The sequence below is a fragment of the Mustelus asterias genome, chromosome 20 (assembly GCF_964213995.1).
Source record: "Mustelus asterias chromosome 20, sMusAst1.hap1.1, whole genome shotgun sequence".
Lineage (NCBI taxonomy): Eukaryota > Metazoa > Chordata > Chondrichthyes > Carcharhiniformes > Triakidae > Mustelus > Mustelus asterias.
This window is the reverse complement of record NC_135820.1, coordinates 34,285,775-34,301,172: the sequence shown is the minus strand read 5'-3', so window position 1 is coordinate 34,301,172 and position 15,398 is coordinate 34,285,775. Positions and strand designations below refer to the sequence as shown.

The window sequence follows — 15,398 nt, the reverse complement described above, 5'->3', positions numbered from 1 at the left end:
ACTTTCTGTTTAGAAGGAAAACAAGACAGATTCTGTTATGGACATGCTATCCAATTTATCTTTACTGCAACTTGCCTGTAGTTCAGGCAAGAGAAGGCGGGGGAGGGAGGGAAACCTCCAACCTCAGGTGCCCTCTGAGCCAACTCTTCTAAGTTTTGAAATAATTAATGGGCTCAGTTGCCGGGCCACCATTGTGGAGGGAGAGCCCCTCCATGGGGTGACCTACAGCTGCAGCTGTGGCCAGGCAGGTAGGGAAGACCACAAAGCCTGACTTCTGTGCTGGCCCCCTGGTCTGGTGCTGGCAGGTCACCTCCAGGCAGCTGGCCTAGTCTCGGATGTATCGAGGAACCTGTAGGCTGACTGAAAATTTCTAGTCAGCCTCTGCCAATAGGTCTTATTAGGCCATTAATTTCCTTTAATTGGCAATAGCCACCAGTTGCAGAGGGTAGCCATTCTGGCCCTCATTCCGCCTTTGGGGAGATGACTTGGGGATCCGATGATGCTGGTAAACATTCGGCCATACAAATCTTCATGCCTGCCCGCCTCCGTCTTGCCCCCATACAATTCAGCCTTCTATTTCTTTCATTTCTATTTTCCTGTCTTCTGATCCTTATTGATTTTCGCAGTTACTTTGTTTACGCTGTCAGTGTTCCTCTGCTTTCCTGATTTCTTTCTCTCTGCCAGTTTTCTCTGTAACACATTTTGACCAATTTTATGTATTATTCACACTGCTACACGGAGGAAGAACAGACTTGAATGAAGATTAGTGAAATGATGTACAAGGCAAAAGGTGCCTGGAAGATTCAAGTGAGATGTGGCGGATTGGAATTCAGCACCTATACCCAACAAATGATTTTTGCTTCCTATATAGCAAATGCACTTAAAAAATGAATTTTGAAACTGTGATGTGGGAAGCTGGGTGAGTAATTGGGGAAGGCAAATTTGGTGACAAATCTTGGTACATAGAAGTGTCAAAGAAGACAAAAGAAATTTAGCATGCCCGCTACAACTCTCACCAACTCCTACAGATGCACCATAGAAAGTTTTCTTTCCAGTTATATCACAACTCCAGCTCTGTCCAAGACCGCAATAAGCTACAAAGGGTTGTGAACAAAGCCCAGTCCATCACGCAAACCAGCCTCCCATCCATTGACTCTGTCTACACTTCCCGCTGCCTTGGAAAATCAGCCAGCATAATCAAGGACCCCACGCACCCCGGACATACTCTCTTCCACCTTCTTCCATTGGGAAAAAGATACAAAAGTCTGAGAACATGTACCAACCAACTCAAAAACGGCTTCTGCCCTGCTGCCATCAGACTTTTGAATGGACCTACCTCTCACTAAGTTGATCTTTCTCGACACCCTAACTATGACTGTAACACTACATTCTGCACTCTCTCCTTTCCTTCCCTATGTCCGTTTAGCGCATAAAAAACAGTACTTTTCACTGTATACTAATACATGTGACAATAATAAATCAAATTAAATCAAATCAAATCATACCAGACCCAACTGTTGGGAACCTTTGACTTAGGTAAGTGGTGTCTTCAAATAGAAATGATGAAAGTTACCTCAATTTGTTTCAGATTTCTAAGATAAAGAAGAGATAGGATAGTGTTTGGGTGGACAAATAGCTTCAAATAAATAAACCAGGGAGGACCAGCAATCAGAATCCCAAGTGGTGTAAAGGGCAACTAGGTTAGATGTTAGGAGAAGATGCTTCTTTGTTCAGAGAGTAATGGATTTGTGGATTAGGATGTGTAATGAACCGAGATGCCGCGAATCGCTTCATGCCAGAACTGGAATAGTTTCTGGCTGGATTTTAAAGCACCTCATACAATAGGCAAACCTGCTGTAATGTAGAACAAGGCCAGAGTGATCTCTTGGACTAGGTTTCAATCATCTCGAGTTGGAAACGAATTTTCCAGATTTTCTTTCCCCCAAAATTCATTGGTGTACTTTACCTGTCCCAGGAGATCACCTGTTTTGCGTGTGAGGAGGAGCAGTGTATACATTGTGAGGCATTGTTCTGTGAGTCAGGATGAATGGGCTAGTTTCCTGTCTGTCATAATTTGTATGCTCATAACAATGATGAGAAGGGGAAGTGGGTCTTTAAAAATGTCCTGGGGACATTCCGTATCCAATTTTATCCATATTCACCTGAAGAGATCCAAAAGCTTTAAACAATGCAACATGAGGTGGACGTCTCCGGGCATCTACAACGATTGTTAATCCCAGATCCCGAACTTCCTTCCTATGATAAGAAAGGTTAAGAATAAAATTAAAGAATCTTTGCTGAACAATTAAATTTTCACTTCAGCTTTTGTTTACTATTTATAATCATTGGAATAATTAACCACGGGTGCCCAAAAGATTGAAGTGAGGTACGATGCCCAAATATATGTGTGGGAACCCTTTCACGAATCTGTCCCCTTCACAATTAATAGCAGAAATTTTCACCCTCTTGTTTTTCAACTGTTAGTTAATTTTGTGACTAATGTGACTCCAGAGCTACAGCAATATGGTTGACTCTTAACTGCCTTCTGAAATGGCCTAACAAGCATTTCAGTTCAAGGGCAACGAGGGATGGGCAATAAAATGCTGGCTAGCCAGCAATGCCCATGTCCCAGGAATGAATAAAAGAAATTAGAACACCATCAGCTTCAAGACACACATCACCTTGATGGGCACTTGTGATGGTTTCTTTATTGTCACTGGATCAAAATCCTAAAATTCTCTGCCTAATACTGGTGTGACAGCTTCATCAACCAGAGACACTGCAGTAGTTCAAGGAAATGGCTTATTTCCACCTTTTCGTATCAAGCAAGGGTGGTTAATATATATCACCATGTCAGCACAACCAAATCCCATGGACAAATACATATAAAAATATACCTGACAGCTTAAGAATGTTGCTGTTGACTGGATAAGTTATAGGAAATGATTTTATGGTCTCTGGTATAACTCTCGCCTCTAACTCAGGAGGCTGGTTTCAAGTCTCACTCTAGCAACTTGGGTAATCCAGGCTGACACCTCAGTGTGGTATTGAAGGATTGCTGTATGCTCGAGGTGCTGTTTTCGGATGAGGCAATAAAACACCCGGGGCACAGTTTCAAAGATAAGTCGAGCGGTTCTCTCCAGTGTCCTGGCCAATATTTAACTATCAACAAATATCACTAAAACGATAATCTGACCATTATCACATTGCTGTTTGAGGGACTTTGCTGCCTTGTTTGCCTTCATTACAGGAGTGACTATGCTTTAAAAATACTTGGTTGACTGTTAAGTGTTTTGAGACATCCCATGGCTGTGAAAGACATATAGAAATACGAGTCTGCCTTTACTTTCGAATGGGAAACTATGTTGCAAATTAGAACTTTATTGCCATTAGGTGGCACTGCTAAACAGTTAATTTTTGACTTGCACATTGCCAACAATGGCACAGACAACAGATAACTGGAGCAATTGGACACTTAGAGAAAGATACTGAATAAAGTTGGCACATCAGGATCAATGCAATTTTACCAGCTTTCTGCATCATTTTGATAGTATTTACAAAGATCACTTTTCCTCTAACTGAATGAAATGATAACACAAAGTCTGCTTTATATAAAGTAGAACCCCACTCTGCCACTGACTGCCTTACTGTACTGAATACCCACTATATCCCAGTAGTCAGGCCTAGTGCGCGGACAGCTTAATGTTTTCATGTTTCAAATAATCTAAAAAAGTCAGCATTTCCTGCTCATCCCTAAGTGTTCTTGAGAATTGTGGTGAGCTGTCTTTTTGAACCACTGTGGGCCATCTCGAGCAGGTACACCTACTGTTAGGGAGGGAGTTCCAGGATTTTGACCCAATGATGGTGAGGGAACGGTGATATAGTTGAGTCAGGATGATGTGTGGCTTGGAGGATAGCTTGCAGATGGTGTTCCTATGCATCAGCCGCCTTTATCCTTCTGGATGGTAGAAGGGTTATGGGTTTGAAAAGTGCTGTGACGAGTTGCCGCAGTGCCTGTTCTGTACAGTACAGTACAGAGCTGAATCAGTGGTGGAAGGAGTGAATATTAGAGGTCGTTAATTGGGTGCTTGTTATGCAGGCTGCTTTGTCTTGCATGGGTGTCGAGCTTGAGTGTTGTTGGAGCTGCACTCATTCAGGCAAGCGGAGAGTATTCCATCACACTGTTGACATGTGCCTTGTTGATGGTGGACAGGCTCTGGGGAATCAGGATGTGATTTGCTCTCTGCAAAATTGCCAGCCTCTGACCTGCGCTTGTGGCCTGTGATTATATAGTCCAATTCAATGCCAGGTCAATTGTGAGGATGTTGCTGGTGGGGGATTCAATAATGGTATTGTTGAACGGTAAGGAGAGATAGTTGGATTATTTCTTATTAGAAAGTGTCATTATGTAGTGTGAATGTTACTTGCCACTTTCAGCCCAAACTTAACGTTGTCCAGGTCGTGCTGTGGCATGGACTGTTTCAGTATCTGATCATAACATTGTGAAATCATCAGCAAAGGTCCCCACTAATTCTGACCTTATGATGGAACGAGGTTCACTGATGAAGCAGCTGAAGATGGTTGGTCCTAGGTCCTAGGACCTAGAACTTCTGCAGTGATGTCCTGAGACTGAGATGATTGATCTCCAACCACCATAAACATCTTCATTGTGCTAGGTATGGCTCCAACCAGTGGAGTGTTCTCCCACTCATTCACATTGACTTCAATTTTGCCAGTGCACCTTAATGCCACGCTCAGTCAAATGCTATCTTCATAGCAAAGGCAGTCATTCTCATCTCACCACTTAAACTGAGCTCTTTTAGACAAGGGCTGTAATGAGGTCTGGAACTGAGTAGCCATGACAGTTATATGTAGATCAAGTCAAGGAAGGATGGCAGATTTCCTTACCTAAAGCACCTTCATGAGTCAAAGAGATTTTTACAACAACCTGGACATTTTATAACCATCATTAATTAAATTAGCTTTTTTAATTACAGATTTTATTAAGTAACTTTTTTAATTCCCCAAGCTGCATGGTGGGATCTGAACTCAAGTCACCAGAGCATTATTCCAAGCTTCTAGATTACTAGCCCGGCTGTGTGCTAGCATGATCCTGTTCTTCACGACCAAGCATTGGAGGTGCTGAGTTCTAAGTCAACAGAACAAATGATAACATGCCTCAGCTTTGAGTTTCTCATTGTTTCAGCATTGAACTTCTTGAACCATAGAGCATTCTTTTTAAAGCAAGGATCGAAATCCAGCCAAGCCAAGTTGATTAAAGCTCATTTCCTGCCTGGTCTGAACAGTCCAGCCAAGTCTGAGTGGAGCTGGATTGTTTCTTGGCTGGCCAGCACATTACCACTGTTTTGACTAGATGTGATTTTCCTGCTATTAAATGCACCAATCTGTTTGCAATCTGTCCAGTAGAGAATCAGCCTTTATTTCTTGCAAAAGTCAAACAAGAGCTGAAAAACGTGCGGTCCCTCAAAGTTTGCAATGGTTTCCTGACATCAGGCAACAATAGAGAAGGAAAGTTTCACCTGGGGATGCTGTACAAGTACAGGAGGAGTCTGGCAAGGTCATCACTGGTGCAGCTTGGACTCTGTAAAAGCCAGTTATCGTTGCAGACTTGTAACACAGCTCTCCCTGCCTTATCCCTGCTTCCTGGAAAGATCAGAAAAGAATGTAAAGTTATTTAATAGGCACTTGGTGCACCATTCACCCAGCTCTCTTATTAAACCACTTTGGCACTTGCTTAATACTATATATATTTAAAATGTAAGCTCCAGTCACTGAATGAGAAATTTCTTCATATCTTCTATGATGCCCAGTCACAGAATGAGAATCTTTCTCTGATTTGCTATCATGTTGAGAGGAGATGGCATTTCCACAATTCACAGAAGTAAAATGTAATTTATCAACTTCCTAACCATTTTGTTACTGGATCAGCTTTAGTGCCGTTTTCACACATACGTATTTTTAATGTCTATGGAATTAACTAAACTACTCAGTATCAAATTTGGAAAATTATCTTAGTACTTTAGCATGGATGGTTTCCTCCGGGTGCTCCAGTTTCCTCCCACACTCCAAAGATGTGTGGGTTAGGTTGATTGGCCAAGCTAAATTGCCCCTTAGTGTCAGGGGGACTAGCAGAGTAAATATGTGGGGTTACAGGGATAGGGCCTGGGTACGATTGTTGTTGGTGCAGGCTCAATGGGCCAAATGGCCTCCTTCTGCACTGTAGTGATTCTACGATAACCTGCCACAGTCCCAATAGTTTATAGCAGATATATTGGTGTTAATGTGATTTATCTGTTATATGTGGGGGAGGTATGTAATGAAAATGGTTAGTCACCAGCATATTTTAAAAACACAGAAAGGCCAAACAAAGGCTGAAAAGTCAGGGAAAAGTCTGCCCAGGAAATCCTCAGCTAATTTTATAACCACTTAGATTGCAGGCATATCTGCAGTCCACAGCCAGTTCCCCACGAACTGGAGGCCATGACTCCCAGGTTAAGTGAGGGTCAGTCAGGCAGGCCCCAACAAGACGATGTAAGGGCCATGACGGGTTGACCAGTGAGGAAGAAGGGGGCAGTGATCACCATTGGGGGTTGCCTCTATTGGGCACAGAATCTCTGAATAGAAGGGGTTGATCCTCAGTCTGCAGCCAGACCACTAGCGTTTACCTGGCAGCCTTATTACATGGGGTGGGCATCATAAACTACGAACAATGGCAGGCAGAGGCCTTTGAGTGATCATTAAGGGCCTCAGTTGGCCTAAGAGCAGGTAGGACAGCCCTCCCCACCCACCACCTTCCACCCCACCCCACATCACCAACTCACCATTGGTAAGAATCCCAGTGGAGGCAGATAGCAAAGGGCATGGTGCCTATCCCATCAAGCCACTTGTTTTCTCATCCCCTTGCCCGCCAGCCCACCCCAGGTGCTCTGCCCTGATCTCCAGTTAGCAACCGTCTATCCCACATGTTAACAGTTGTATCCTTAATCTCAACACTGAGCTACTTCAACTGAAGCAGGTTGGTGGAAATCAGCAGAGCTTTTTAAAAAAGGACTTATTAAACTTCCTGGAATAGTCAGCATCTTCAATACGTTACAAACAGTGCCTTTGTAATTAATGGTGAACAATTCATATCATTTTCCCAATATGCAAGGCCACCAGTGATAAGGATGGTGTAAATGTTGGGGCCTGACATGATATCCCAGCGCAGTAATGGACAATCTGCTTCGACACCATCAAGGCAAGGTTACTCCGACTTGCTCTTTCTCCAGTACCACTGCCCACTACTATCAAGATCCTCAGCCTGAATTTCCTTTCTAGAAGACATAACCACAAAAAGAAAACTCCAAAAAACATATCATTGAATCATAAAATGATACAGCACAGGAGGCCATTCAGTCCATCATCCTGGTAAAGCTGTCCAATTAATCTCACTGCCTCTCTTTCCTACGAGTCCTGTACTTTTTCCCTTCAAGTATTTATCCAATTCTCTCCTGAATCTGCTCCCAGCATCCTTTCTGGCAGCACAGTTCCAGATACCAACTTTCTATGAAAAAAAAACATTCCTCATGCCACCTGCTTCTCAATCACCTCAAATCTGCTTCCTCTGGTTAATGTCACCTCCCTATTTACTCAATCAAAACCATTCATGATTTTACACATTGATGTCAAATCTCCTCCTGACCGTCTCTGCTCTTAGGAGGACAACCCCAGATTCTTATGTCTCACCACATAACTGAAGTCCTTCAGCCTTGTTCCCATTCTGGTCAATCTCCCCTGCGCACATTCTAATGTTAATATGAATTAAGGTTAAGTGTGTACAGGTGGGACACTCATTGGACAATTGTACACTTAACAAGAGGCATTTGTTGTAGAGTTGACATTTGCAATGTCTCACTGTGAGGAAGCACATGTTTGATTATCTGCATCTCTGCATCAACTGACTGAAAGTTGATTCACAGAGTGTGGAAGAGAGGATTTATTTCTGGGTTGCAAGATCGCTGCTCATAAATCAACTAGTGGCTGCCATGTTCATCGAATCATAGAATTGTTACAGCGAAGAAAGGGCAATTTGACCCACTGGCAGGAATTTTGCCATCCTGCCCGCCACAGGAATCGGAGTGGTTGAGGGGCAGACCATGGAAAGTTCTGCTGACCTCTGGCGGGATTTTACAGTTTTGGAAACAGCGAGACCATAAAATCCTGCCCATTGTGTCTGCATCAGCTCTCCAATTCAGTATTCCCTGCTTTTCCCCCATATCCCTGCACATTGGTTCATCATTTAATATCCACTTGAATGTCCTGATTGAACCTGCCTCCACCATACTTCTATGCAGTGCGTTTCAGACCTGAACCACCCGCTGTGTGAAAAGGTTTATTCTCACATCACGTTAGCTGTAGTATCAGTTGGTCACTTTGCTTCCTCCCCGAGTTTTGTCATCAAGTTATAGGAGACACTAAATTTCTACCTGGACAAAAGTGTGCTCTGGATCTCTGCTGAGGCACTGAAATCCCGCTTAGGGAAGACAATCTGGCTCTGGCGTTTCTTCACTCCTAGTGGTGACATTTTGCCTTCAGTCCAAGCAGAATTACCAACACACCCCCTCCTAGATGGTGTATACTGGTAACACATTCCTTCCATCAGTCAGCTGCACAGCTTCAACTATGACACACAACTCTGGTTTATAAATCTGGGGAGTCCCATACATCTTTGCAGGTCTTTTACCGGGAACTGATCAAGGTCTGGAACCTGGGTCGGGATTTTTCAGACCTGCCGTGGTGGGAGATGCCATGGAGGGTGCGGGGAGGGGTGGGGTGCGGGGGAGGGGAGTGGAATGCTGCAGGCCATCCAAAAGTCCATTGGCAATCTTCCTACAGTGTGGTGCTCTGAATTTAACACAATACTCAAGCTGAGGTCTAACCAGCATTTTATAAAGCTTTAACATAAGCTCCTTGCTTTTGTAATCTGTACTCTTCTTTATAAAATTAAAAGTGCTACCTGCTTTCTAACAACCTTCTCAAGTTGTCCTGCAATTTCTCATCATCTCTGACCCTCTTAGAATCTTTTCTGTTTCACTTCACTTCACTTCACTGAACCGCTTACTCTGATTCAGGGTCATGGGGAGTCAGAGCCTATCTCGACGGACATCGGCATCAGGCAGGATACACCCAGGACAGCACGCCAGTCCATCACAGGACAGACAGACAGACAGACAGACAGACAGACAGACACACACAGACACACACAGACACACAGACACACACACAGACACACACAGACACACACACACACACACACACACGACTCATAAGACAACCCCTCAACCTTGGAATCAATCTGGTGAACAGAGTATCAAAAAGAGCGGTGGACCATTGAAGAACATCACTGTATACCCCACTCTTGTCTGAAAAATAACCATTCACTATCATTCTCTGTTAATCCCTCAGCTGTATTTTTATAATAAAATATCTAGGAGCATATTTCAATCATTGGGCTACAATTATGAAATGCATTTTGCATCTGCTAATTTTACTGCACTGTAACAACTCCCAGAGTTATCAAAAGTGAATAATCTATGAACTAATTTTGCTCAGTGTTTGTTGAATAGCATTTTCTTGATATTTAGAGAGATGGCATATGCCTTAGAGATTTAAAAATGCACTGGGCTTGAGAACTTCTGGCTCCAACACTGTTAATTTTAGAAAATAATGCCTTCAATGTTCTTCATGTTATTCTGAACATGTTATCATACATAGGACTCTGGGCTAAATTCTCGAAGGGACTTTGGAGGAAAGGTTGGGTGCAAAATGAGAAAATATGAATTACATTGTCTCCTTGATACATTCTTGCCTCTGGGTGATCTTGCCAGGGGTTAGTTAAACTGGCACTAGTTACCTGCCCAACAGCAGTGGGTAGACAATTAGGAAACTTAAGTGCCTACTTGGGTGCAAATTGCTGAAGCCGCCCAGACCTTCCGGATTCAGATGGGCCACCCAATGAGGCTGCAGCCTGGCAGCTAACTGAGGTAGCCACCCCAAGGAAGGCCAGGGGGCTATAAACACCTCCTATGACTCACCCTGTAGCATTGCTGCTCTGATCAGAGGGCTGCTGTCACAGCCACAAGCAATCCTGCCCCATCCACAGTGGTGGCCTGACAGTTGTGGGCATTATTCAGTTTTAACTTTGCCAAACTATTCAGAGAGCACCTCCACCTTGCCATGCCCTCACACTCCTCGACCTACATCAGCAGCATTCACTTTTCCTAGTGGGGCTGCCAGCTGGCCGGCATATGCTGCAGGCTCTCAGAGTCTCCCATCTCAGGATCCCACTATCCTGATTGATGGTGATGCAGAAGTGGCCGCCTCTCCAAAGGACGGAGTGAAAAACACCCTGATGGGCGCAGGCTCAGGACACCCGTGTTATCCTGAGATTTGCTGGAAAATTCAGACCCAGTTTCCCTGTGCTTTTGCATTTATTGCTGATAGTTTGACTGGAATGAAGGGTACCTGGTAAACAAGCAACTCCTGAATGTAACAGATCACTGTTGAGATCCAGCAACCGTGCAGCAAACCTCTTTTGGTGATGTTCTGATGTGGAGGAGTCACTGGTTGGTAAACGAGTAGTAGGTGATGGTGAGATTTTATCAGCTCTTTGACCCAATGGAAGGGGTGCATCTGATTGTGTTCGAACCTCTGTACTGAAATCTGTTGGGGAAAAGAAAGGATCGCTGTGTTATTCCACCAAACACTACACCTGACTGCACCGAGAATCAGATTTCCTTAGGGCTGGATAAAACAAATACATATCATTTTCCCTACAGAGTCCAATACCCCTAGACAAACATACAACTGACCCCAGCTACTTTTCACATTCAAACAATATTTTTAATGAAGTGACTAACTGGCAAGGCTGGTATTTACTGATCAGTTTCCATTGACATGTGATGATGTTGGCGGTGATGATGGGCCTTACTCTTGAGACTATAGGGAGTTGATTAGCCATTTTAGAGGGCAGTTGACATTGGGGTGGGACTGGAATTACAACAAGTAAAATACTGCAGCCTCCCCAGTGGCAGAGAAGTCTAATCCTGGGCCACAAAAGTCAGGAAGCCACCAAGGGGTCATTTTCACTTGGATGTGGGCGGAAAACTAGCTAGATATGCTCCAGTCGAAAGCATGATTGGGTCAGGTGTACAAGGGGCAATCCATCCATAACCACTGACCCCTAACTTGGACCAAAAGTGATTGTTGCCCCTTGGCCTGTTTGAAGGCAGCTGATTTGAAAAGAGGCACAAGGACACAAATAAATAACCATTGGAATAGTCCTCACTCCAGATTTCCATCTGTTTAAGGCTGATGGAAAGTATGACCATCAATAAAAAGATAGATAGATCAGGCTCGTCTCTGATGCCTCTCATGGTTGGACTCTGTTTGGACTCTCACATGAAGAAATATTACTTCAGCAAAGTACCAGATAATAGCCAGCAACAGCGAAAACCAAATATGACTTGTTACCTTCAGAAAGAAAGATAATTGGGAGGAAATAGGGAAAAATAGATATTTGAATTCTAAACATTCTCAGCAAAAATGAAGTGTTGAATTAATAAAATAGACCTGTGAGGCTATTAGTTCCAGGGAGGAACCTATTTGTATATTGGACAATGTAGTTTAAACATACAATGCTTCTTAGTTTTTTAATGTCGATAGCAACCAGCTGCAATTTATTCTGTATAAATCTGGTGTGTACCTTTCGTTTCTCAAGATTCAATCTGATTAAAGTGGAACATTCATTGTTAAATTAGTTATACATCCATTAAGATTCAACTATTTTAAAATCAAACTTCAGTAGCAAATGTTACCGTGCAATGCATATCCCCAGAAGTAGAGACCGTCCTTAATGTTGACCTAGCTGGTTTCCGTAAGGGACACAGCATATGATCAAGTTCTGGCACGCACCATCCACATCAAAAATGGCTTCCAAAAGAACCTGAAGGCAAGCATAGTGCTGTTGGACTTCACCGCTGCCAAAGATACAGTGTGGGATACTGGCTTCATCCTAAAGCTGTCCAGAATGCTTCCAACCTGCGTTGGGACAATTGTTGAACCACTCCTTCTCAAAAGACAATGCAGAGTGAACCTTGGGTAAGGAAGTAGTACACGGAGGACAAAGGCCAACAAACTACCAAAGGCTTTGGTGCTAATCCAGATTCTAGTCAACGTATATACTGCCAACAGCCACGTTCCTCAAGTTCATTCATGCCAATGATGTCCATAGTGCCACCAAGCACTAACCTTCAGTGTTCTAGACTAGATCCTTAATGAAGACATTACAAAGTTGCTGGACTACTGCAGCACGTGGCATCTCACAATGAACCCCACTAAAACCATATCCAGCGTAGCCACCTCAAAAATGCCAGTGCCACACGAGATCTGCATATCTACATGGATGGCCAGAGACTAAAGCATAATCCCAACCCAACATACTTGAGAGTGACTCTAGATAGGACTTTGTCCTTCTGCGAATATGTGAAAAGAAAACAGCAATAGTCAAAACCAGAAACAATCTACTAACCAACCTTGGGCCTCGGCACTTGTCCAAAGCAGAGTACTGTACATTATTTGGCAAAGGTAATCACACCCAAATCTTGTTGTAAATCATTACTGGAACTCTCCACTCAATACCCGTCCCCTGGCTTCCTGTCCTTGCAAACATCACTCCCCCAAATAGCCACCGAAAAACCCACAAGCTGGCTGGAACTACCCAGTGATCTTTGCTAACTAGATTTGGGGCAAGCCAGGGCAACTTCAACTGCTGGGGTCTCAGTTCAAACTCCTTATGCACTTATGGAAAGTCACAAACAACGCTGCACATTGCCAAGGAGAATTCCCTCTACAGGCTCAGTGGCAGACTAATCATCTTAAATTCAACAAATGAGGAGGCTATCACTTGGCTTTGGGGATTTGCATTCACTAAATAAAGTAGCAAGGAACATAAGGTCATTTGTAAATCTCTGTTCCTCCTCGAGGCTCAAGATGAACTGTGCGAATGAATACCAAATCAACACTAAAATTCATTCAGTTCAATTACAGACTGTTATTAAAAAGTAGCCTGCCTCAGCTGCCAGTTCCTGAATGCTACCCCACTAGCTTGAGACTCAAATTGACCTTGCTGGAATTTCTAAAGGGAGGGAGCCCAAAGTGAAATCTGGATCATAAAATAACACAGGCATCCAGCCAATTAGAATAAATCCTGCCAGTTATTTTAAATGCTGCAAACAGATCCCAAACCGATAATTCAAGCTCTAATCAGATATTCAGGTTTGTAACACAGAATAAACATCAGAGAAAACATTTTGCAGGCATTTATAACACAGTATCGACAATTATATAATCAAGAATTGGTTAATTTTTTATCAGCTGTTTATGTGAAGTTTTATGTTCGCTGTAAATACATTTGGGAAAGTTCGATGGTGCAGGCTCAAATCAACTGAACAAAGTTCTTGGGCTGAATGAATTGGTTTACACTCACTCTATGGAAATGTACTGTTGACAGTCCAGCTTTGATAGTTTCTCAATTTCCTGGTTGCAATATGCTAGCCCATAGTATCTTTATTCACTTAGCTGTGAGCTGTTGTCTGAAACAGACAACTAAAAGTGCGATGCAGAATTTGTGTGTGGTAAATGGAACGCCCAAGTTTGCTGCTTGATGTGCGAAGGACAAAAATGTGCGACATTGTTGTATATATAATAAAACTAAGATTTTTGACTTGAGATCTTACAGATTAACTACTAGAACACACAACAGTTAAGTCTTTTTGACTTTAACAGAATACACATGACTACATGAGACTGTACTGTATAACAGAATATTATAATGAATGTTCTCTGCGATACTGTTGCTGTCTTGGTATATTTTACTATGTTAAAGGCACTATATAAATGCAATCTATTGCTGTTGTTGTCCTTTATAAAGTAATGTATCCTTCAAAGCACAGCGAGGGGGGCGCAATGGTGCACACACCAGTGGCACAGTGACACAGTAGTTAGCACTGCTGCCTCTCAGCGCCAGGGACCCGGGTTTGATTCCTGGCTTAGGTCACTGTCTGTGTGGAGTTTGCACTTTCTCTCTGTGTCTGCGTGGGTTTCCTCCGGGTACTCCGGTTTCCTCCCAAGCCCAAAGATTTGCAGGTTAAGTGGATTGGCCAGAATAAATTGCCCCTTAGTGTAAGGGGGACTACCTAGGGTAAACAGGTGGGGTTATGTGGATAGGGTCTGAGTGGGATTGTCAATGCAGACTTGATGGGCCGAATGGCCTCCTTCTGCACTGTAGGATTCTTTGATAAAGTGTTGCATCTAGCACACATCGGTCACACTCAGGGGGCACAATGCATTGTAAATGTAAAGCAATATTTTTAAAACGATAAAGAAAGCTGGACTGGAGCTTTTGCACAGGGAGAACCTAAGCAGTGACATTACAAGGACAGGCTAGACTGACAGCTGAGCATCAAAACACAGCAGTGGAGTTGTACAATAAAATGAACACAGGTCAGAGTGTGCTTACGGTAGGAACCCATCTTGAGGAACAGCAGATGTGAACAAACGGTTTAACCTTTGTTCTTTTAGTTTATGATATTACCCGATCTGTTCAATGGATTGCTGTTTTGTATCACATGCTATATTGTCCTTTATATAGCAACCTACAAAGAGGGTATGGATGTTTACATCAAAGCAGTCTAGGTGATAACTAGTAGTAACTTGTATACCAAGCTTGAAGTTTTCTGTTATGGGTGAGCCTAGCCTTTGAGATTTGACTGTGCCTTGAGGGTATGTTTACTCTCAATAAATTGTCTTTTAAATTTCCACGTGCCTGAAAGCGAGATTGTTTCAGTTTTTCGTGGGGAGGGGTTGAAAATAAAGCATTAAACCTGCATTAGATTGCCGATTTGCACACTTGTTTCCAATGTGAAGTGATTGTCCCAGTACCGCCGACAACTTGGATGAGCTCAAGAAACAGCTTTTTGAGTTCTGATGAAGGATCTAACGAAGGATGAAAGCGGCATGGTAGCACAGTGGTTAGCAATGCTGCTTCACAGCTCCAGGGACCTGGGTTCGATTCCCAGCTTGGGTCACTGTCTGTGTGGAGTTTGCACATTCTCCTCGTGTCTGCGTGGGTTTCCTCCGGGTGCTCCGGTTTCCTCCCACATTCCAAAGATGTGCGGGTTAGGTTGATTGGCCATGCTTAAATTGCCCCTTAGTGTCCTGAGATGTGTAGGTTAGAGGGATTAGTGAGTAAAATATGTAGGGATATGGGGGTAGGGCCTGGGTGGGATTGTGGTCGGTGCAGACTCGATGGGCCGAATGGCCTTTCTGTACTGTAGGGT

The 15,398-nt window shown here is 43.3% G+C and overlaps 1 protein-coding gene across 1 annotated transcript in view; it reads right to left on the bottom strand.

The window, feature by feature from the left end:
* Positions 1 to 15,398, bottom strand: part of quoa (quattro a) — a 129,415-nt gene that overhangs the window by 74,410 nt on the left and 39,607 nt on the right. Inside the window, exons 4-6 of the mRNA XM_078236058.1 lie at positions 10,525 to 10,722; positions 5,541 to 5,664; positions 2,163 to 2,256 (exon numbers count right to left, since the gene is read on the bottom strand). Of these exons, the coding sequence (XP_078092184.1) occupies positions 2,163 to 2,256; positions 5,541 to 5,664; positions 10,525 to 10,722 (416 nt within the window). The remainder of the gene's footprint in view (positions 1 to 2,162; positions 2,257 to 5,540; positions 5,665 to 10,524; positions 10,723 to 15,398) is intronic.